At 39.1% G+C, this 20,809-nt stretch overlaps 1 protein-coding gene across 1 annotated transcript in view; it reads right to left on the minus strand.

Moving 5' to 3' along the window:
- Nucleotides 1-44: 44 nt before the first annotated feature.
- scn8ab (sodium channel, voltage gated, type VIII, alpha subunit b) overlaps nt 45-20,809 on the minus strand; it is a 59,214-nt gene continuing 38,449 nt past the window's right edge. Inside the window, exons 17-27 of the mRNA XM_036570799.1 lie at nt 20,189-20,665; nt 13,420-13,537; nt 12,889-13,043; nt 11,887-12,060; nt 7,983-8,105; nt 4,770-5,054; nt 3,960-4,013; nt 3,617-3,754; nt 3,269-3,373; nt 2,913-3,183; nt 45-2,689 (exon numbers count right to left, since the gene is read on the minus strand). Coding sequence (XP_036426692.1) covers nt 1,533-2,689; nt 2,913-3,183; nt 3,269-3,373; nt 3,617-3,754; nt 3,960-4,013; nt 4,770-5,054; nt 7,983-8,105; nt 11,887-12,060; nt 12,889-13,043; nt 13,420-13,537; nt 20,189-20,665 — 3,057 coding nt within the window. The 3' untranslated portion in view covers nt 45-1,532. The remainder of the gene's footprint in view (nt 2,690-2,912; nt 3,184-3,268; nt 3,374-3,616; nt 3,755-3,959; nt 4,014-4,769; nt 5,055-7,982; nt 8,106-11,886; nt 12,061-12,888; nt 13,044-13,419; nt 13,538-20,188; nt 20,666-20,809) is intronic.

Genomic DNA, 20,809 nt, shown 5'->3' on the forward strand with positions numbered 1-20,809 from the left:
CTACACCCACCCTTCCCTCCTAACCAACCTTGCACTCACCTACCATGTGACCCACAGTGGGCCAGCACTGTAGGCAAGCTAAGCGATATTGCTGCATACAAATAAAATAAGAACCTTTTAGGATTTACAGTGTTCTTTTTTCCTAGAATCATTTCCCATTCCATACACATTCCAACATTCCATTTGTTCATTCACAACCTCCTGAGCAGCAAAAAAATAGGATGTCCCTCTTTAGTCCCGTTCACCTCACAAATGTGCCACATTGCTATCAATCATTTCATCAAAAGCCACTGATTGTTTATAGGCTCTCTATAGGTACTGAAGCCAAAAACCCAAAGTTGATCTATTTTATAGTGTACGTAACAGAGACAAGTAAAGGACACAATGTAATTTAGTGTCTTCAGCCAATTTAGTTCTCAGATTATACTCAATTCCTGGTAGTAAATTTAGCCAGTGGACAGCCTTTAACGTATTGTCAAGCCACTGTGGTGGTCTGTATTAGTGTCTTGTGGACTATGATTACTCATGCAAGATTTCTGATCAAAACATGCCATCATGCAAGTCATTTCTATGCATTGAACAAGCACAATAATTTATTATTCATTTGGAGATGTGTATTGGAGGCCCCTGGTAATTGCCCCCTATCCTATCAGTGTGAAAGCCCATGTAGAAAAAAGCCTTTTGATGCAAGTATAACAAAGATATGATGACAGTTACTGAGGGTGACATGGGCAAAATGTTAAATGTTGATTTTTTTTTTGTTGTTGTTGTTCCTCCCCTTTTTCCTTTTTTTGCCGCTCAAATAATGTAAAGACCATGTAAAGTATATTTAGTGCTGACAAACACAAAGATACCATTTGAATCAGCCAAGCTCTAAGTTTTGTGTATCACACTCTGATCCCTGCTCATTCGTACAATCATTTTTGAGTTCATCCACATATTTGTGAAATGAAGCGGCACAGACTCCTCCGCTGTCCGCTTATGGAAGCTGATTCTTCCATAATAAGCAGTGTTTGTTTCCTTGACGGAAATTCCATAGACGCACTGCATAAGCACGGGATTCTCCAGATGTGGGGAACACCATGCTGTGAATCCCAGTTTTCCCTTGGTTTCTCATATTCCTGCTTAGTAACGAGTTCTGTCCTGAAGCGCAGAGTAGCCCTCTAATACACGATATCAAGTATCAATCCTTTGTTAAATTCCTATTTGATGTTGTTTAAATCAAGTCTTGATGCAACAGTGTCACACAGGAAGCTGATTATGTTTGGTTTAACTTTTAAGAGTCAAGCTTGAAGAAACCCCAACGCTTTCCGCCGCATCCATACAACCTGTGAAGTTTGTAAACAATTTTTTGTTTTGTTCCTTTAATCTTGGATTTTTTTTATATCATTTTGTTACTTGCAAATGAAATTAATCTGTACATCTGTGTAGTTTGGTTCAGGGTTTCCATTTGTCTTGCTTGAATTAGAGTTGTTATTGTTATTCTATTATCATGACCGTTGTTAGTGTTTGTGTGTTTCACTGCTGCAGCTTTAACATTTGGATTCCCTGACATCTTTTTGGTTTCGGCCCTTCTCCTTACGCCCTTTGCCTTCGTTGTTGTCGTCTTGCTTCTCCTTCTCCGGCTTGGTTACGCTGTCGTAGGATGGCAGGGACGCAGTAGAGGGCGTGCTCTCCCTCTTCTCCTGATTTGTCCCTCCGTTTTCCAGCTTGTTGTTGGCAGGCTGGCGTTTGCAGACGAAGCCTCTGCGAGCCAAGTGGGCCCGGTACGCCCTCTGGATGACCACGGCTGACACCTCCTCCTGCTTGCGGCGCAGTGTGGTGGTAATAGGCTCGTATGAAACTTTGGAAGGATTTGCCGCCACAAAGCGCTCCTCCATTTGCTGACGCATCATGTCCAGATCGCCGCTGTCACCCAGCACACGCTTGGTGAAAGCAAACAGAATGTCCAGGCAGTGGATGCGGTCTCCACTGACCATGGGCAGATCCATGGCGATCAGCTCGATTATATTGGGCTTAGGCACACGTAGAGGGTGCTCCAATGTATCTGCAAAGTCTGGCAGCTTGGCAAAGGTGATAAACTGTGAGGCATCTGGGTCAAATTTCTCCCAGATTTCATAGAAGGACTCAAAGTCATCCTCACACAACGGGTCAGCGCTCTCTTCTGTTGCAACGCTGAAGTTCTCCAGGATAATGGCAATGTACATATTTACTACAATCAGGAAGGACACAATGATGTACATTACAAAGAAGAAGATTCCCACTGAAGGGTTACCACAGTCACCCTTCACTGTGGTTCCTGGGTTTTCCTTGGAAGGGTTGCAGTCAGGGGGGTAGTTGAGGATGGGTGCCAGCAAGCCGTCCCATCCGGCTGACGTGGTGATCATAAACAAGATTATCATACTGTTTCCAAAAGTTTCAAAATTGTACATGTCGTCAATGCCAACCTCCCTTTTCACATATGCAAAGTTGGACATGCCGAAGATGGAGAAGATGAACATAACCAGGAAGAGCAGCAGGCCAATGTTGAATAGGGCAGGAAGTGACATCATCAAAGCAAACAGTAAAGTCCGGATGCCCTTGGCTCCTTTGATTAAACGCAGGATGCGGCCGATTCGAGCCAGACGGATCACCCTGAACAGAGTAGGTGACACAAAGTACTTCTCGATCAGGTCTGCCAGGAACATACCTGCGATATGGCAAAGAGACAGAGAAATAATGAATCGTTCAAATTAAAGGAAAGTGTGACTAAAAACGATGGCAAATTTGAAATTTTTAAAATACATGTTTTAAAGAACCAGTGTGGCAAAAAAATCTAATTTTCATAATTTTCCCCTCACCCCAGATTTACACCCCACATTATAAATTGTCCCAACAGGTTAGGACCATCTGCCTATGTACATTTAACTTACCTACAATAGACAAAATCACCACAACGCAGTCAAAGATGTTCCAGCCATTGGTGAAATAGTAATGACGTAGTGCAAAGAGCTTCAGCACAAACTCTCCAGTGAAAACCACAATAAAGACAAAGTTGACCCGGTACAGGATGTTCTCTGTCTCTTGTGACTGGTCATCTGTTTCCACCATCATAGTGACCATGTTCAGACAAATGAGCATCATGATGGAGATGTCAAAGGCTTGCTGCGTGACAAAGTCAAACACCATGCCCTGAATGTTGTTCTGAAAGACAAAAGGAAGTCAGGATGTTAAAATACAAAAATGTATTTCTTTGCCTTGTTTTTTAAAGTGATGGCAGTTGGCATACCTGTGGCCTGGGGATGGGCTTCTGGGGTTTCTTAGAGCCCAGTTTCTTCATAGCATTGTAGTACTTCTTCTGTTCTTCCGTCATGAAGATGTCCTGGCCTCCAAAGTATGGGAACAAAACAGCAATGGTTACAATCTGGCAATTTACGTCTGTAATGACATGCGTGCCTGTGGTGCTTCGTTAGATTTAAGCAAGTAAGTCCAAAGTGATTTTAGTGTCTCCCACAGAAAACACTCAATTTTAATGCTAAACCATAATTAGCACATTCTAGAAGATAGACCAAGGCATGAAAGAGTAGACAAAGGAGATTACATTAATGAAAACAGGTGTAAAGAGATGAACACTTATCTTTTTCTTCTGTTGGTTGAAGTTGTCAATGATGACACCAATGAAGAGATTAAGTGTAAAGAAGGAGCCAAAGATGATGAAGATGACAAAGTATATGTACATGTAGATATTGTCTTCATAGAGTGGCTGGTCTTCAACCTGGAAATAACAAAAACCAACAACTTACTGAAAGCAGTTACTGTCACGTATTGTAGTCAAGATTGTTGCATGTCTTTACATGAACGACCAGCTCAATAACAGATTTGGCAACACTCAAATCAAACAAACGGAAAGCTCACTGTATATTTCAAAACTAATACATACAACAGAAATACAGGGCAGAGCAATAAGGAGATATTTTTACCTTTCTGGAATCCACAGCTGCATACATGATGTCCATCCAACCTTTGAATGTGGCCTGAAAGAAGTGAAGGATAAAGGGGTCAGTTAGTCAGTGTTTTAGCCTGTTTCTCACATGTTTCAGCCTGGACTTATTAGTCCATGAGAATTTAGCTGGCCAATAATTTTGTGCCAGAAACAATGCATTTTATCATGCAAAAGTCAGAGACCACCCTTCATTCAGTTAATTATGAGTAGTATAAATTTATTCAGATACTTTTGAGAAGATTAGATATACGACAATCCACTTTAGAAAGGAAAAAAAAAATCAAACAAAAAAAAGTGCAAACTGCAAACTACAAATCAAACAAAGAAGCTGCTGATGTTCTCAGAACAATGGACTGACCACCCCACAACCCAGACCTCAATATCACTGAATGTGTTTGGGATGATCTGGATCATGAGAAGCAGAAAATGCAACCAACTTCTAAGACTGAACTTTGTAGGTGTGGATAAACATCCCTACAGATTTCTTTGATAGCAGGTCTCCAGAAAAGAATGCTGCAATAAAGGCAAAGAATGGACCCACTAAATACTGAAAAAATGATACTATATTTAGATGTTTAGTCTTCTGTATAATTTTCTGTTAAATATATGTTTTCTGTTTTTTTCTGACAATAAAAAATGAATAGCTTGGCTGTTCTGAAATTACATGAATGAAGGGTGATCTCTGCCTTTTGCACAGTGTGAATAGTGAACATGGCCTCGATAGCATATATAGCTATATAGCATTTATATTCCTTTAATAACAGAGTATTAAAAAAATAACACATACCACTTGCAAAAGTGCCAGGTAGCCAGCACCCACATTATCGAAGTTGATCTTGACGTTCTTCCAGCGAACTTCAGAGTAATTTGCATTAATGAGTGCAAAACATTCCGTCTTGTTGTTGACATCCGACGGATCAAAATACTCCTCTGCTGTCTCGTTAAAGCAGTAGTTGTACTTCCCGGCAAACAAGTTGACCCCCATGATACTGAAGATGAGCCAGAAGATAAGACACACCAACAGCACATTCATAATGGAGGGGATGGCTCCCACCAGAGCATTCACCACAACCTAGTACACAGAAAGAAAGAAGGAGACATGGTGGGAAGACAGATGGAAGAGAGAGAGAAGTCTGAGAACAACTCACAAAAGACCATTCTGATCCTTAAATCTACGTACTGTGTGTATACTCATACAACAGTGGTATAAATAAACCAAAAAGTCAACCTTAAAGGGAACCTAACTCATTTTTTACATCTGTAATGAAATTATCACTCGCTACATTATGTGTCTGAATCTATGGGGTTTGGTCTGATGCTGTTCCTCCTGTCAGCTGTTTATTTGAAACTCTCCATGAACAATGTCTGAGACTGTTTAAATAAACATGCATGGAGTATATTTGTCTTTTAAAAGCTTTATGGGCACAAAGGTTTAATGAGCCAAGAATGAGTGAAATTCCCTTTAGTTCGTAACTGTGCTTAGTACTTAATTATCTACATGTAATGTCTTTGAAGAAATTCATACATTAAAAAAGAGTCATTTAACATATAAAAACAATAGCTGCACACTGGAATGGCGCAAGTGCCTCTGATTTGATTTGAAGTGAAGTCAAATACTGTTTAAAAAAGGTCCCACAAAAGGTTCTCTGAACAATACCATGGAAGAACCACTCTTTGAAAAAAAATGTCTGAAAAAGAAATCTGTAAGTCTGAAGAACCTTTTAAAGAAAGAGTTCTCACTAGATGTCTTTAAACTTCACAAAGTTCTTGACTCTCATACATAACATTTACAAAAACAGTTCTCTAAAGAACCAATGCTCTTTAGGGATCCAAAAGTGGTTCTTCTATGGCACTGCACATAAAACCCTTAATTTTTAAGAGTGTAGTTGCTGAAGAGACTGGGTGGAAGTGTGATTATGGTCATTTTATTTATTTTCGTCTAAAGAGACTTTCTAACAAAAAATGCTTTTCAGTTAAGAGTAAGATATTTCCAGAATATTATTTTGGTTTGAAAAGAAATATAATCTCAGTTTATTTTTAGCACCCGTGTTCATCTTTTGTCCAGACCTCTTGGCTTAACAGTTACTAGCATGTCCCCAACACTGTGGATCGGGTACTGTCATTAGATCTGCCATGTGAGGCATTTGCTCTCAAAGGTCTTGACAATAGCTGAAAAAGAGTACGCTCAAACTGAATACCAGGTCACTGTTTAGATGAAGAAGGTCCAGACCTGATAGCAACAAATTAAGCCAAGGTAGGCCACAGAAAGCTGAGCAAGGATTTTGTTATGTAAATACACAAATGTCAAGTAAAGTCAAGTAAAGCCAGCTAGTTATAATACATTTGTGGAGACCATCATCACAGGATTATCCTCTGAGAATCCTCAAAACTCTGTTAATCTCCACCAGTTGAATCTTCATATATTTACACTCTTGCCATACCAGTATACTACTTTTGAGTTTTGAAAAAATCAGTCAATCAGAGAACAACCTCAGCCAATGGAGGAGATGTGTCCAAGCTTCACCTCCCCAGACCACATTCTTATGATACACACAAAAGCGATGATGTCACTGGCTGGCTGGATGATGCTCTGACATGGCAGGCTAACAAATCATGCAGAGCCATCAGCAGGCCTGAGTGCTAACTGCTACCATGTTCCCCTCTGGCACATGGCTATCTGCCCAAGTTTACCAGCTAGGCTTGCGAGGAAAATGGATATGATCCATATCCAGTACTGCCACAGCCAACCAAAAAGTCATATATATATCATATTTCTGTAAATACAGCATATTTCAGTAAAAATCTTTCTGCTAATGTAAATAACTATGTTTCTCTCTGAATAAGGTGATGGGGCTTGTTTTTTACTCATTCAGAGGTAAATGTACTAAAATACACACCACAGAGGGGAGCATGTTTTTTTGCTTTAAGCCGTGTGTACTGGGAAAAGCATGCAAGTTACATGACATGTATTAACAGAGTGCAGTTGAAATTAAGTTCTAAACACCTACATTTACAAGAGTAAGATTAATTTAACAATTTAATGCTACTATATCTGCTTTAAAAGTGATCACGTTGATCAAATTTCAAACCCCATATTCTTAACAAACCCAGTACAGTTTTCAGTTTACCTAGGGACCAATTCATAATTTTCAGTAGCAATAACTATATCTATTTATATGCTATATCAGTATAGCATATAAAGATGTCATGTCTGTATCTTTTTCATGCTCCTCCTTTGCTGATTCATAATCATGATCACAACCTCTATGACAGTCTTAGCATTGTCATGAGTATTTCACAAATATTACATAAGATGATGCTAATATATAAGCTGGGGTTTGCCTCCATTTTGAGATGTCTGAATGTGGTCCTGTGGCTGCACGGTGGGTGGAAGTGTGTGCTTGGGGAGGGGGTTGAGTAGATCAGGACAAAATATGGGTGTTGAAGTCAGGCTGGAAAGGGGTGGAGGTGAGGTGGAGGTACTACTATAGCAGTGGACTGCTTAGGCAATTGGATGCTTGACACATCATAAACAGACCTTGAACTAATGCTGTGGCATGAATGACTGTTTTCTCAGCCCAACTGTAATAAGAAGAGTACATCTACTGCTATCTATTTGTGATGAGGCAGCTTTTAACCAAAAATTTAACCAGAATGATAGATTTATTTAATAAGTACTTTAAAGTAAAGATCTTAAAAATACTGTATGCGAATGTAGCTGTATTCAAAACTAGTGAATGGAACTATCTAGCAAACTGTCTAAATATTTCAGCTGCATCATGACGCAATGTTGAGAAAATTTACATGCCAATGTTTCCAATATACATGCATTTAAAGTGCATCTTAGCCACAATGGTGTAGCATTGGTGTATGCGTATCCTCTACATTTATTGGCCTTTTTTCGGACTACGCTTTACCATTTTTGCGTAATGATGATTCTTAGCATGCGGTAGTGTTGTCACAGAGTGACGGGCATGCACTGGGCAGCTCTGGATCTTACCCTCATGCCCTCAAACCGGGACAAAGCTCTCAGAGGCCTGAGGGCTCTTAAAGTCCTCAGGGACTTAATGGGGCCCAAGTCTGAGTACCCCAGCGCATTAGCTATAAGGCTGACTATAGACACCTACACAGAGAAAGAAAGGGAGGGAAGGAAAGAAAGAGAGAGAGAGAGAGAGAGAGAGAAAGAGAGGGCCAAAGTGTTAGAGTCAAGGAGGACGTTGGGGAGAGAGAGAGAGAGAAAGAGAGGACCCTACGTTGATATTAAGCTGGAGAGTTAGAGACATAACAGATATATGCATACATAGATAAGGGTGTGTTTATGTATGTATGTATATATGCTTATATAAACACACAAAAAGAGAGAGAGTAAGGTTAAACGTGGGGTTATCCGGTCAGAAGTGTTATAGGGATGGTGGATGCCCCCAAGCTTTTTCCTTAAGTCTTAGTATGTGATCTGTTTTGTTATTGCAGGCAGACGAAGCTTGGAAAGCGGCTTAACAGCAAACCTGGAAGGAAACGTGTGGTTGAGATACTGGGAGAGAAAGAAAGACCAGACAAAGAGAAGGTGGAGGAGGGAAACGTTAAAAAGAAGAGGCATAGAGGTGTGCACAGACTTTACAAGCACATCCACTGTACTCTGAACAGACGAAATACACACAATACATACAAACACGCACCGCATACAGTACACACAAGACTAGTAGAGAGTCGTTAGGGTGGGAGGGCGGTTTTGGGAGAGCAAGGAGGCAGAGAGAAAGAGGAGCTCCTGTCAGAGAGAGAGAGTCCTAACAGTGACCTTACCCTGGCCCCTCACTCCCCGGCCCTCACAGGCCCCTCAGTGCCTCTGGATCCATCAGCGCTAAAGAAAAACAAGGTTACAGTCACCTGTCAGAGACATAAGCCACATCAATCTGAATACAGCTTTCACGCATGTACACATTCAAACCTTTGCTCACTTCAGTCGATCATTGAATAGACCTGACTTATCAACAGCCTCCTGAGCACCATCAGATACATGGTTTGAAGACTGCTTTTGCAATTTTAAATGCTGCACGTGCACTGAAAAGCACTGAGTATGTCCGTACAAACTGATGCATACGCAGCCTGTCAAAGGTTTGATGACATCTAGCATCTCAAAATGTTTTTATTACATGTGCGTCTTTGTCAGTTTGTAATAAAGACTAACCGTGTTTATTTTGAGGAAAATAATATCACACATGTAAACATTTGTGATGATATCAAAAATAAAAAAAAAACATAAAAAAGGCTTAGCAGTATATTGTTCATATGAATAGTCAGGAAAATTGACTGTTTGTATGTATGCAGCAGCAACCATAAAGGGTGTAACAATTCCAATACAGTATCAGAAATCTGAAAAAAAATCTATGCCCTAAACAGTATATTGAAATTTAAACGCCAATCACTCTCATGCAAGCATCTATCGTTGCTGTATTTTGCGAAAAAATAAAAATCACGCACACATCCTATCTATTGTTGTATTGTTTTGTATGTACTGTTTTGCACAACAGCATGGTACTTTTGCAATCTTGTATTTTGAAACAAATTTTTTTTTCTAAGCCAAACAAATCGGTCTATATAATATAAAAGTAGACCTCTGTAGAATAAAGACATTTTTTATATATTAACCGAAACCAATAGAGAAAACATGCTCATTTATAAACAACACTTTCTGCTAGGTGTGAGGTGTCACCAAACATTTGACAGGCACTGTACACTTACTTACACAGTGCTCTCTGAATTTCTTCCATGAATCATACTGTGTAGTGCTGGCAAATTTTTCCTTTCAGTTGTCTTCACAGACAGGCCATTCATACTTTTGATCAAGTGCTTAAAAAGCAAGAAGAAAAGAACTAGAGTCTGCAGGGGAACAATGGAACAAGGCCAATTATTGAGGCTGCTGTTTCACCAAGGACGGGTAAAACTGTCCTTTCCAGAACATGAATCCTGACATGGTGTCCATTCAGCACCTGTCACTGTGTAGAACTCAACAGGAAGAGACTGACGAAATAGAACACGTGGACTGATGACATAGCAGTTTCTATCCAACCAAACCTGAAAATGTCTGCTGGCAATGACATCACATGTCTGTACAAATTTATGAATGCTTTTGATCTCATTTTTTTAACTTTTGCTGTTAAATCTGTTTTCTGGAAACTGTTATTCAGTGCAAATTGTGCAAGCGAATATAATTAGTAAGGATACAACACATTAAAATCTACAGAGTACTGCATGTCTATGGATTAATCCACACATTAAATTACTGACACGTCTGATAACATTTATGGCCATAAGTGAGCACTGATATCCTAAACTCATCAAATTTAGAATGTTCTATTTTTATACACAACCCTAAATAAACTGACAATAAACATTGTTTTTTTGGACACTAACAAGCCCAGAGAATGTAATCTCTAACTTTGACTGACACTAGTACTATTCTGATGGAATTATTTTTACCTAAAGGGAGGTGGGATAACGTAATTTTTCGAATGTTTCCTATTGATTTCCCCAGCTTTTACTGATTATGAGGTGAACCAAAGAAATAATCTAAGTGATGTTAATCCCATGCAAATTGCCATATTACTAAATATTCTATCATATCATGTAGAAAAAGGGTTTTTTGTGGGTATTCTTACGAATGGAGACATTTACTTGTGTTTTCTGAGGCCCAAATCGAGTCAGTATTGTCCTACCTCAAGTGTATGACTCCTAACATTAAAGCATGTAAAGTGACCGTTGGCTATAAATTCACATGGTAATGACAAAGCTAATGCCACATTGCATTTTCTTAAGACAGCTAGACAGACAGTCTACTGTGAGCAGCAAGATGTACTGCATATGGAACTTTTTTGCTGTGATAGCGATGCGTACATTGAGCAGACACCATCTCGGTAATTTATACTGAGATTACTAATCCAATGCAAATCCCTCATAAACATTACAGACGTCTTATGTTAAAATTACATTACCCCACTCCCTATGTAAAATGAATCTCATCCACATAGCACTAACGTAATGAATATTTCAGTAGCTCAATCAAAACTGTAGTGTGACACATATGATACCAGTGACTGACTTATGACTCTAGAGATTGTTGAGCTAAACACAAAAAGAACAGGAAACCCAATCAGGCTAAGGATGAGACTACATTAATTAAAGGAGTAGTTCAATCAAGCTGACGTGCTAACATGGCTAATAATCAGTGAATGCTGGTTGATCACAACGGCTTCACAATGTTAGGCTAACTTAATTGTGCTAATTGATAGATATGCCATTCACTTTAAATTAACCATGTTAGCACTGTAGTCAAGCTATGATATAAAGTGCCCTCCTGAACAAATATCACACAACATAAAAATGTTATATATCATCAAAGCAAATGTACATTTTTACACAATAAGAAAAGTTAATATGCATAGCCAGTGTTACAATTTCACGTCACTCAATGCCTGAGCAACAGAGAAATCTCAGTGCTAATGAGCTAGCATGACTCATTTTGTGATTAGTTTGCAAAGTAAATATGACTAAAAGAAGATGAGAATGAGTTACATTTGATTGCTTACCACCCACACCCATACTCTCTTGATAGCCCCAAAGGTTATTATGTAAGAATAAATGTGTATAATAAATTTAGCTTAAATATAAAAACAATCATTCAAAAAACAGAAAACTTTAATGATAAAGCAAAGCAAAAACATTTGTGGCTGAAGTAAAGTCTCGAAAAGTGAAGAGATAAGCTCTGTTACTCAGGTTTATCTATCATAGTGACAACTCATCGGCTTGTTGGACGTCAGCTTAAAGAGAGAGGGACAGAGAGTGATGGGCAAACAGAGGGTGAGATATTGCCAAAGTATAATGGGAGATGGATGAATAGAGATACTTACATCCACAATGAAGAAGTCCAGCCAGCACCAGGCATTGGTGAAGTATTTGACAAAGCCGTAAGCCACCCATTTTAGCAGCATCTCTAGGATGAAGATGTAGGTGAAGACTCGATCTGCATATTCTAGGATGATCTGAATGGTTTTCCTCTGTTCAATGTACACATCCTCAAACGCCTTGAAAAAAACCAGAACATTTTGTTTTTCATATTACAGAAATTCATTTTTGGATAAAATACTTACAAAATATTTTGAAAAAGATAATTACTAAACATATATAGATGTCTGTGCTACGCACAATAATAATGAGATGATACCATAATATTCAGGTGTTGCATCACCTCATGGATGGAAAACAACTACAAAATCACAGCGCAACCTTTGTGATTCATACATTTGTCACCCATTTCTAATGTGTCCTAAATGCATGTCTGTCTGTGGGTTTCTTTACTTTTCTCTGTGTGTATTACAAGGCTGAACTAGACTGTAATCATCCATTTGGCTACGCTCCCTACAGCTTCACCACAGAGTGGCACTGCAACCTCACTTACATTAACTAACTCTTCCATTAAGATGCTGAGTTTGGCCATGGTCCCTAAGAGTGGCTGCAAGAGATGCTGCAGAATCCTCTGCATGTAGGGCTTTTTCTACAGTGTTTGGCTACAGTCCCTTAGAGCAGCCCAAAGATACTGCAGCCTCAAGACAGACTGCTGAGCTACAGGAGCCAGTACAGTGCACTACAGCAGCAGCCATTAGTCAACTACACATCATATAGCACAAAGCATCCAAGCTCACCTCTGTTCCAGTGTACAGTTGTTTTTATAATCCCCAAAAATCATTTGGGGAACACATTAGCACTGGAACACATTATCAGTCTAGTCATTTTAGATATGCTAGCTAACTGCTTATGCTGCTGTTTGGTTTGACTGCTATCAGACAAATCTAATGTTTTGGCATTTGTGTGATGCTATGTGCACATATGTGTGTACATTTGTATGTCCTCACCAGAGCCCCAGAGCTGAGCAGGATCATGAAGATGATGAGGGTCTCAAACCAGTTGTGTTCTACAATGAGGTAGCAGGTTTTTCTCAGGTACCACCAGTGCTTGCCCCAGCCCTCAGTGATGGACACGTCGCAGCACTTATACCGCGCCACACAAGCTGAAGCACACATACGATTTACTGTACTTTCATATACATTACACATTACATATAAACCATTACACAACTATGTGTAACAGTGTTTTAAAGTGACCTACTGCATCTTCTCAACCGCATTCTTACTGGCATAACACAATAAACATGTATATAGACACATAATCAGCCACTGATATGGCATTAAAGTTAAGAGATTATTTCAAATTATCTACCACAGAGGTCTGAAACACATGCAGATTAGTTCACTGGTAAAAATAATAGCAAAAAGAACATGGCAGTTTTCTGATTATGCACCTGCCCAAACTGAATTGTTAATAAACTACACAGTATGCCGTACTTTATCAATGGCAGACCTTGTACTGTACCTACTGTAGCTTACCATCAGTCCAGCACGGCTCTGGATCAAGGTATTCCTCCACAACCTCCACAGCAGCCACCTCCTCTTCATCAGGCTTTATGTCTATAGTGCTGCCCTCAGAAGAACTGGTGTCATCCAACTGAGATAAAAAGAAAGAGAAATCATTTCAAAAAAAGAGAGAAAGAGAGAGTTATTGGGAGATCGTGCTTGCACTGCCATGGAAGAATTCTGATCCACTTCACCTTTGGCCCACCATGCAGACTTGTTTTAACTCATTTATTTATGGGGGGGTTTCAAGCATGAATGACTTGGCTTAGGTTTTGCCGCTATATGTCCAGACCAGATCATCAAACACTTCACTTCTTCATTTCTTCTGCTCAAGCCATTCCACTCTAAGCACACTTGTGTGTTTTGGATCATGACCTTACTCGCTCTTGAGAAATTCTTTGATATCAAGCAAAATTATTTTTCTCTGGCTGTGTTGCCTAGTGGGCCAGGTCCTGACAGTGTAAAGCTTCCTCAGACCATGACCACTTCCAACTCTGTACTTGACCACTGATGTTTTATCTACTGACTCCATATCAGTCACCTTAGTAACCCTTAGAGTCTTCAGTCCAGACAAGCACACTGAATTCTCATTTCTCACAGGGAGAGATAATGGACCACTGTGTACTGCACATTGATGGCCTACTGATATCTGCATTCCTAATTGGTGTTGATGTAGTTACTCAAAAAAGTAAACCATTACAAATTACTAATTAGTTCTTTCATACCGCAATGGATTACTTTATTTATGCCTTCCTGAAAGAAATAATCTCACTACTTGCTACTTTACGTCTTACTCTAAAACCCATACAAATCTGCACCGATTTAAAAGTGGAAGAGATAACCCAGTAGTCCTTTCAGTACATTATTTAGAAAGAACTAACCAATCACATAAAAGGCATTTTACTAACCCTGCCTTTGCTCTTAATAAGACAGCCAGTTTTGCTGTTTTAGAATTACGAGTGGCTAATGCTTTAAAAATCTAGAATCTAGTCTGTAGAAACAGCTACCTCGAAATAAAATCTTCATATATAAAAACAGAGCTTTTTCTAAACAAAAATCAGAACTGCTAAGGTGAGGTTGGTGCTCTTGTTTCTTCAGCATGGGAATGTTTAGCAATAAATTTCATACTAGAATGAATAAACGACTGTTTGCTTAGTTCACGGCAGTGGAAAGTCGCCTGTTCTCATGCTGGTCATATTTACAATCAAAGTCTCCTTTTCAGCTATCGCAGGTAGTGCACACATACACGCATACATAGGGACAGGTGTGGATGATGTATCTAGACTTATTAAATGCATTGTGCTGTAACTGATATTCTCTTAGAGACATGAGTAACAAATAAGTAATTACCTGTCCGGAAATTTGAACACCACTTTTCAAATATGAAACGTTCTAGATGTTAATTTTATTATAACTTTAATCTCAATGTTATACAGCTTCGTCAATTATTACGGAGCCATCTACAGCTCTGTTCATCATTCTGGATGCATCTAAAATTTATTCATTTTTACAGCCTCCTATAAAATAGCTGATGCACTTGCAACAAATTGATTTCATATTATATATGCTACTTTATATATCGCTGTTGTCAGAAGAAAACCTTGTATCTCCATTTTTGTTTTTCAGTTTTTGACATAATTTAAAATTACCTGTTGTCCTTTACATTGGATATAAATTTCATGACGAATGGACCAAAAGTAACCAAGCTCAAAATGACTTGGAAAAAATTCTGGTTCCATTGTCTTACATTATAAGTAAATGAGGTTTTTTCCTTCTTCTGTAATGTTCTCATTTTGGAGATATGCTATACATACACATGCTATTTTGTTGGGTTTAAGTGAAAACAGTGATTACAAACTTTTGAATGGCAGTGAACATTATTTAACAATCAAAGTCTCGTTTTCAGCTATCGCAGATGGTGTATGCATGCACTAGAACAAGCCTAGAATTGTCAATGACATTTTGATGATACATTTGTTGCATTATGTATTATTTAAATGTAATTACATAATTAATTACACAATAAAAGACTGTACACACAAGACTAACCTTTAATCTAATGTTCATCAAATGTGAAAGTTTAGAAGTTAGAATTTCACCAACTGTTTCAAAGAATTACACGTGAGAATTACTATAAATTTACAAATTGCTTTCATTATAAATGCGACTGCTAAGGGGTTAAAGGCATTTAATATATGGATGTCACATACATAGGTCTCATATAAACTACTAAATGACATGGACATCATTAAAGTTAATATGCTAATATCATTAACAATGATCCTCTCATTAACGCTGACATGCACACCTTGATCTACCACAGAGATTTACTGAAAAACATATGAGACACTTCAGGCACAATGCACACTTCTAGATACATCTACAATTTAATTTGAATGGATTACGTAATTGTATGGATGGGGTAACTGTAAGAGGAGGAACCACCGCAAGCAAAGAATCCTAACCTCAGTTATGTCAGCAAGCACACACACACACATGCACACACACACACATGGGCACACGCACACACAGCAGCACATTTTGAACTCCAGAACCCACAAATTAAAGAGCTGCCAAGTTCTAATCACAATACACCAACCAAGCACACATTCATATACAAAGTCCATCACAGCCGAGTCTCCACCGGCAGGGCCCAACCCTGATCTGAGCAAGCTGGGATGACGCTGCAGTTTTAAAAAATCCCTGTCGTCAGCACACACACACACACTCACAGACAGACACACGCACAGACACACACAGAAGCAGTAATAGAATCAAAGAACACTCACACACCACCACTGCAGTCCTCACTGACCCAGCCCAGCCAATCACAGACTCAGATCCACCCAGCCGTGCCCCGACTGGCTACACAGCACTACCTGCTACAACATCATTGGATCTCTATTCAGCACTTGGCACGTGTAGTCCAGTGGTACTGGATCTGTCCCTCTAAAGTGGGTCAAGGTGACCTAGACATCACACAGACACCCAGACTATGACAGGAAACCCTCTGTAAGAGGAGAGAAAGTGAGCGAGAGGGTGAGGGAGATATGGCGAACGCACTGGAGGAAGACGCATGGGACGCATACCATTTCAATCCTAGGTCTCATCACTCACACGTCCATCTAAGAGTCTTTTGTAAGTCTGTCTATGTACTGTCTGCTTGCCCACACGTCATTTCTGTTAGCATATTATATTAATGTATCAGTCTCTGCATGATTACTAACACCGTAGGTGCTTTCTTCTTTCCTGTGCCACACTGTACAAATAGTGTGTACAGTAAATCCACAACAGTGAGCAAACACACACACACAGAAGAAATCAGACCAATAAGGAAAAACATTACATCATCTCCTGGACTGCATCTATTCTCTGGCTGAGTGGATAAGCACTCAGCAGTAGCAGGGAGGCAATAAATCACGGCAGTATCCCAGCTCAACACTATGGCCATACAGCCTACACAGCATGAATCTACCCATACTACCTTAATCCACTCATATTGACTTCATCTTCTCTTATACCTCACATTCATAGTGCCTTCATTTGGTGCCGTTAATCTACTGACACAAATTGTATACTTTGTGGGGGATTTGTAGATCACTAGCGCCGCACCATATGAACAAAACACCATATTGCTATTATATTACAATCTGATACATTGCAGTTGTGATATACCTTGCAATATATCAAAGTGCTATTGGTGAACCATTTAACGTGGTTAAAGACAAGCTTGTATTATTTTGCCCACAATGATTTACATTTGTTGGATGATGCAAAAGCCCTGATTCATCCAAACACCCACAGAGACTCATCTGGGACGTGTGAGAATAGGTCAGGATGCTTACAGCACACCATAAAACGTTTAGAGATTTGTTAAAGAGCTTATTTAAAAAATGCCAGCCTTGGTGGTATCACTATTGTTGAAATGATTAACAAAGGATATATTGTGCAGCCCAAAGTCGTCACTTGAAATACAAGCAGACAAGCAAATGCCCTGTTTCAAAGGCCTTTTATCCCAAAAACAGATTCACTTTGGGCTAGACAATGTGGTTCAAAATGTTTATCCGTATAATTTTCCGTGTTTTGGACACAACATATACTGCGAAAAAAAGGATTTGGAACACGACCCTTCAAATATATATGTAGATGTTTATGCATTCTCTCTGAAATGGCTCAAAAGAGTGATTTTTCAATAAGAAGAACCAAAATGTGGGCTAAACACATTAAATGCAATAATACTTGCCGATAAACAAAGTAGTAACGGAGTAGATTCAAACTGTTTACTGCCATAAGAGATAAAACACAGTAAAAAACAGTAAATAATCATCACTAAATGAACACAGAACAAATTGTATAACAATTCTATTTTGTTTTTATACTGCAAGGGATTGTGTTTGGTGATCAGAGAGGTCTTTTCTTCTTCACCCTCTCTGTCTCTCTCTGAGTACATTTATGTTTTCAGTAAACACTCTTATCCCAAGCAGTTTAATATGGTAGACAAGTGCAGCATTTGATGTCTGTATTTCTGCCTGAACAGGGAACTGAACCCTGATCTTCTGTGTGCAGAGCAGCAGTCTTATTCACTGTGCTTTTCAACTACTTTACATGCTATAAGCATCACATTTTGATCATACAGCTCATGCTCAAACTTGTGAGACAAAGAGGGGCTGCATGTCACAATCCTTGGGACATATATGTCCTGTAAAATGAGTGTAGTGAAACATTAAGATCACCATGATATTCAAGATGTTGCCTAATTCTTATCTACAAAAAACATAATTGTGAATATATTGCAAACATTAGACACATCGCCCAGCACTAGTTTACTCAAATGAAAAGCTGCTTCAGTCATTTGGAATGATAATCTGATTACACCATGGATTTAGAGCCATGACTGTACCAAATCATTCACACTGGTCAACACTAGCCTATTTTAGCAATAATCTGCTAAGCTGCACTAACCTCATAAACCTTAATCTAGTTCTTAAACTGACTATCACATCCCAAACCCTCTTATTCTTCTCTCGACATATTTCTTTAATCTCAAATTATACCTTTCTCCTTAGACTCAATAGAGCTTTAATCTAATGCCCACACTGGATAATTACATGTTCCCCTCCATGCCGTCTCACCTGAGCAATGTATCGAGGCCAGACTGCCTGAATCACCTCCTCAATTAGACTGTCATATCAATATTATGTAGTTGTAGCTGTATTTGTCTTGCAGAGTAACTGTGCCTGATTGGATCGCCTGGATAACCTCTTTCCAAACTGCTTAAAGTCCTGTGTAGTAAGCACCACTAAGCCCTTTTCAATTCCATGTAGAATAGTGAACACATAGAATTTTTCCACAAGCATAATTTCAGCTGATACAGAAATCAATTCAGCAACTTATATAGATATATTATGGTATTTCAGTTTTCAATTTTCCTGTTCAACAACCTCACCTTTGAAAAGACCTTCAGCCTGATTTACAGCTTTTTAAATATAAACAATAAATCTGGGTGGACATCCATAGAAAAGCTGAATGCTGAAGTGCTTAAGATGACTAAAATTTACAGCCATTTGGGGAATCAAAAATGTTTAAGTAATATCACAATCAACCTTTTTTTTCTCAGGTTCAAACACTGTAGGACCTAAGCCTAAAAGTTGTACATGGACAAAGCTATACATTTTTGACCATAACCTGATATATTACAACTATCATTAAGTCTGATCCATCTGTCTGATCCATCTGTCTCCTCTGATTCAGTGCAAATTCAACAAAGAAGAGCAAAAAGATGTACATTATTATATTATATTATATTATATTATATTATATTATTAACCATTGATTGATTAGTGCTGGGCAATATATCATCTATATCAGTGTACTGGTATTAGTGCTATGTGTCACACAACAATACTGATTTATATTTTAATTTTTGATTCAAAAATAATGTATTAATAACGAGCACTATATTCACAATATATAATATGTCCCCAGAACATGTCAAGTTCGTAAGACATTTTTTAGCATACAGTATCTTGGGAAGTACTCAGGGGCTCATTAACTTTATTAAACTTAAATGTCATCTAATACCATGATATCCAGGTATATTAACCAACCAACAAGGTAACCAACAGTAGGTCTGTCTAATAGAGTGGACACAGTGTTTAAAATCTCCAACAGCACTGCTGTGTCTAATCCACTATCACCGCCACTGCAGCACTGAGAATGATCCACCACTCAAAAAATACCTGCTCTGTGGTGGTTCTGACCATTCAGGAACAGGGTAAAGAGGGACTAACAAGTACTGCAGAGAAACAGATGGACTACAGTCTGTAATTGCAGAACTACCAACTACATGGTGGATCTGATGATGGACAAAGAGTGTAGATACAAGTTAGGTGTATCTAATAAAGTGATCAGATGTGTATATTCAAAGTGATCTAGGGGACAGACAATGCACAGGGAAGTACGGCATACAATAAAGCACACTGTCAAACCGTTCAGCTTACCAGTGTAACACAGAATAAACATTAGATACCCTGTGTTGGTATCTCAAATGACTCGTAAGTTTTTCAAGTTTAAAGGCAATATGTTGGTGGTGAAACTTTCAGTCACAAAGGGTCAACTCATATACGTCAACAAATCCCCCTTTTACTCCAATATTCATCTTTCCCTCATTATTTCATTCATGCCTCAGAATCCATCATTTCACAATGCTCTCTCTCTCACCCTGTCTCTCTCTCCTACTCACCTCTTTGCTGTTCTCCACGTCCGACTCGCTGCTGAAGTCTTCAGTGTTCAGATTCTCAAAGTCCGACTCACCCACAGCGATGGGAACCCGCACGGTCAGGTTAGGATTGTGGATAAAGGACATGCGGTCCTCATCAATCATGTACTTCCCCACACTGCTGCCAATCCCGCTGGTCGTGCCGTTACCATTCTTAGCAAAGTCAAGGTCGCCGCACTTTATGTCCACACCTGTGTGGTTTCCTATGATGTTGTGTTTCTTGTCATACATGTCATCCAAAGGCTTGTCTTCGTCCTCCAGAGGAGCCTTCTTCAAAATATGCGCCACCAAGAGTCGTACATGCACTTTTAACCAAGCGATGCCCTTCTTGATGCGGATGACTGAGATCTGCAGGTTGTTCATCTCCCCGTCATCATCTGTGGCCGCGAGGTTATCAGCACTGAACGAGCTGAGCAACAAGGCCAGAAACAGATTCAGCACCTAGCAGAGAAGAGGTGATGTTTATCCACACTGATCATGATGTATCATATCACATTATATATGTAGTATTCAAGAAGTGATGAAGATTAAAAATTGAACAGAGAGGAGACAAAAGAAGCTCAGAAAGTCACTAGAGCTGTGAAA

Source organism: Colossoma macropomum, unplaced genomic scaffold (genome assembly GCF_904425465.1).
Source record: "Colossoma macropomum unplaced genomic scaffold, Colossoma_macropomum, whole genome shotgun sequence".
Classification (NCBI taxonomy): Eukaryota; Metazoa; Chordata; class Actinopteri; order Characiformes; family Serrasalmidae; genus Colossoma; species Colossoma macropomum.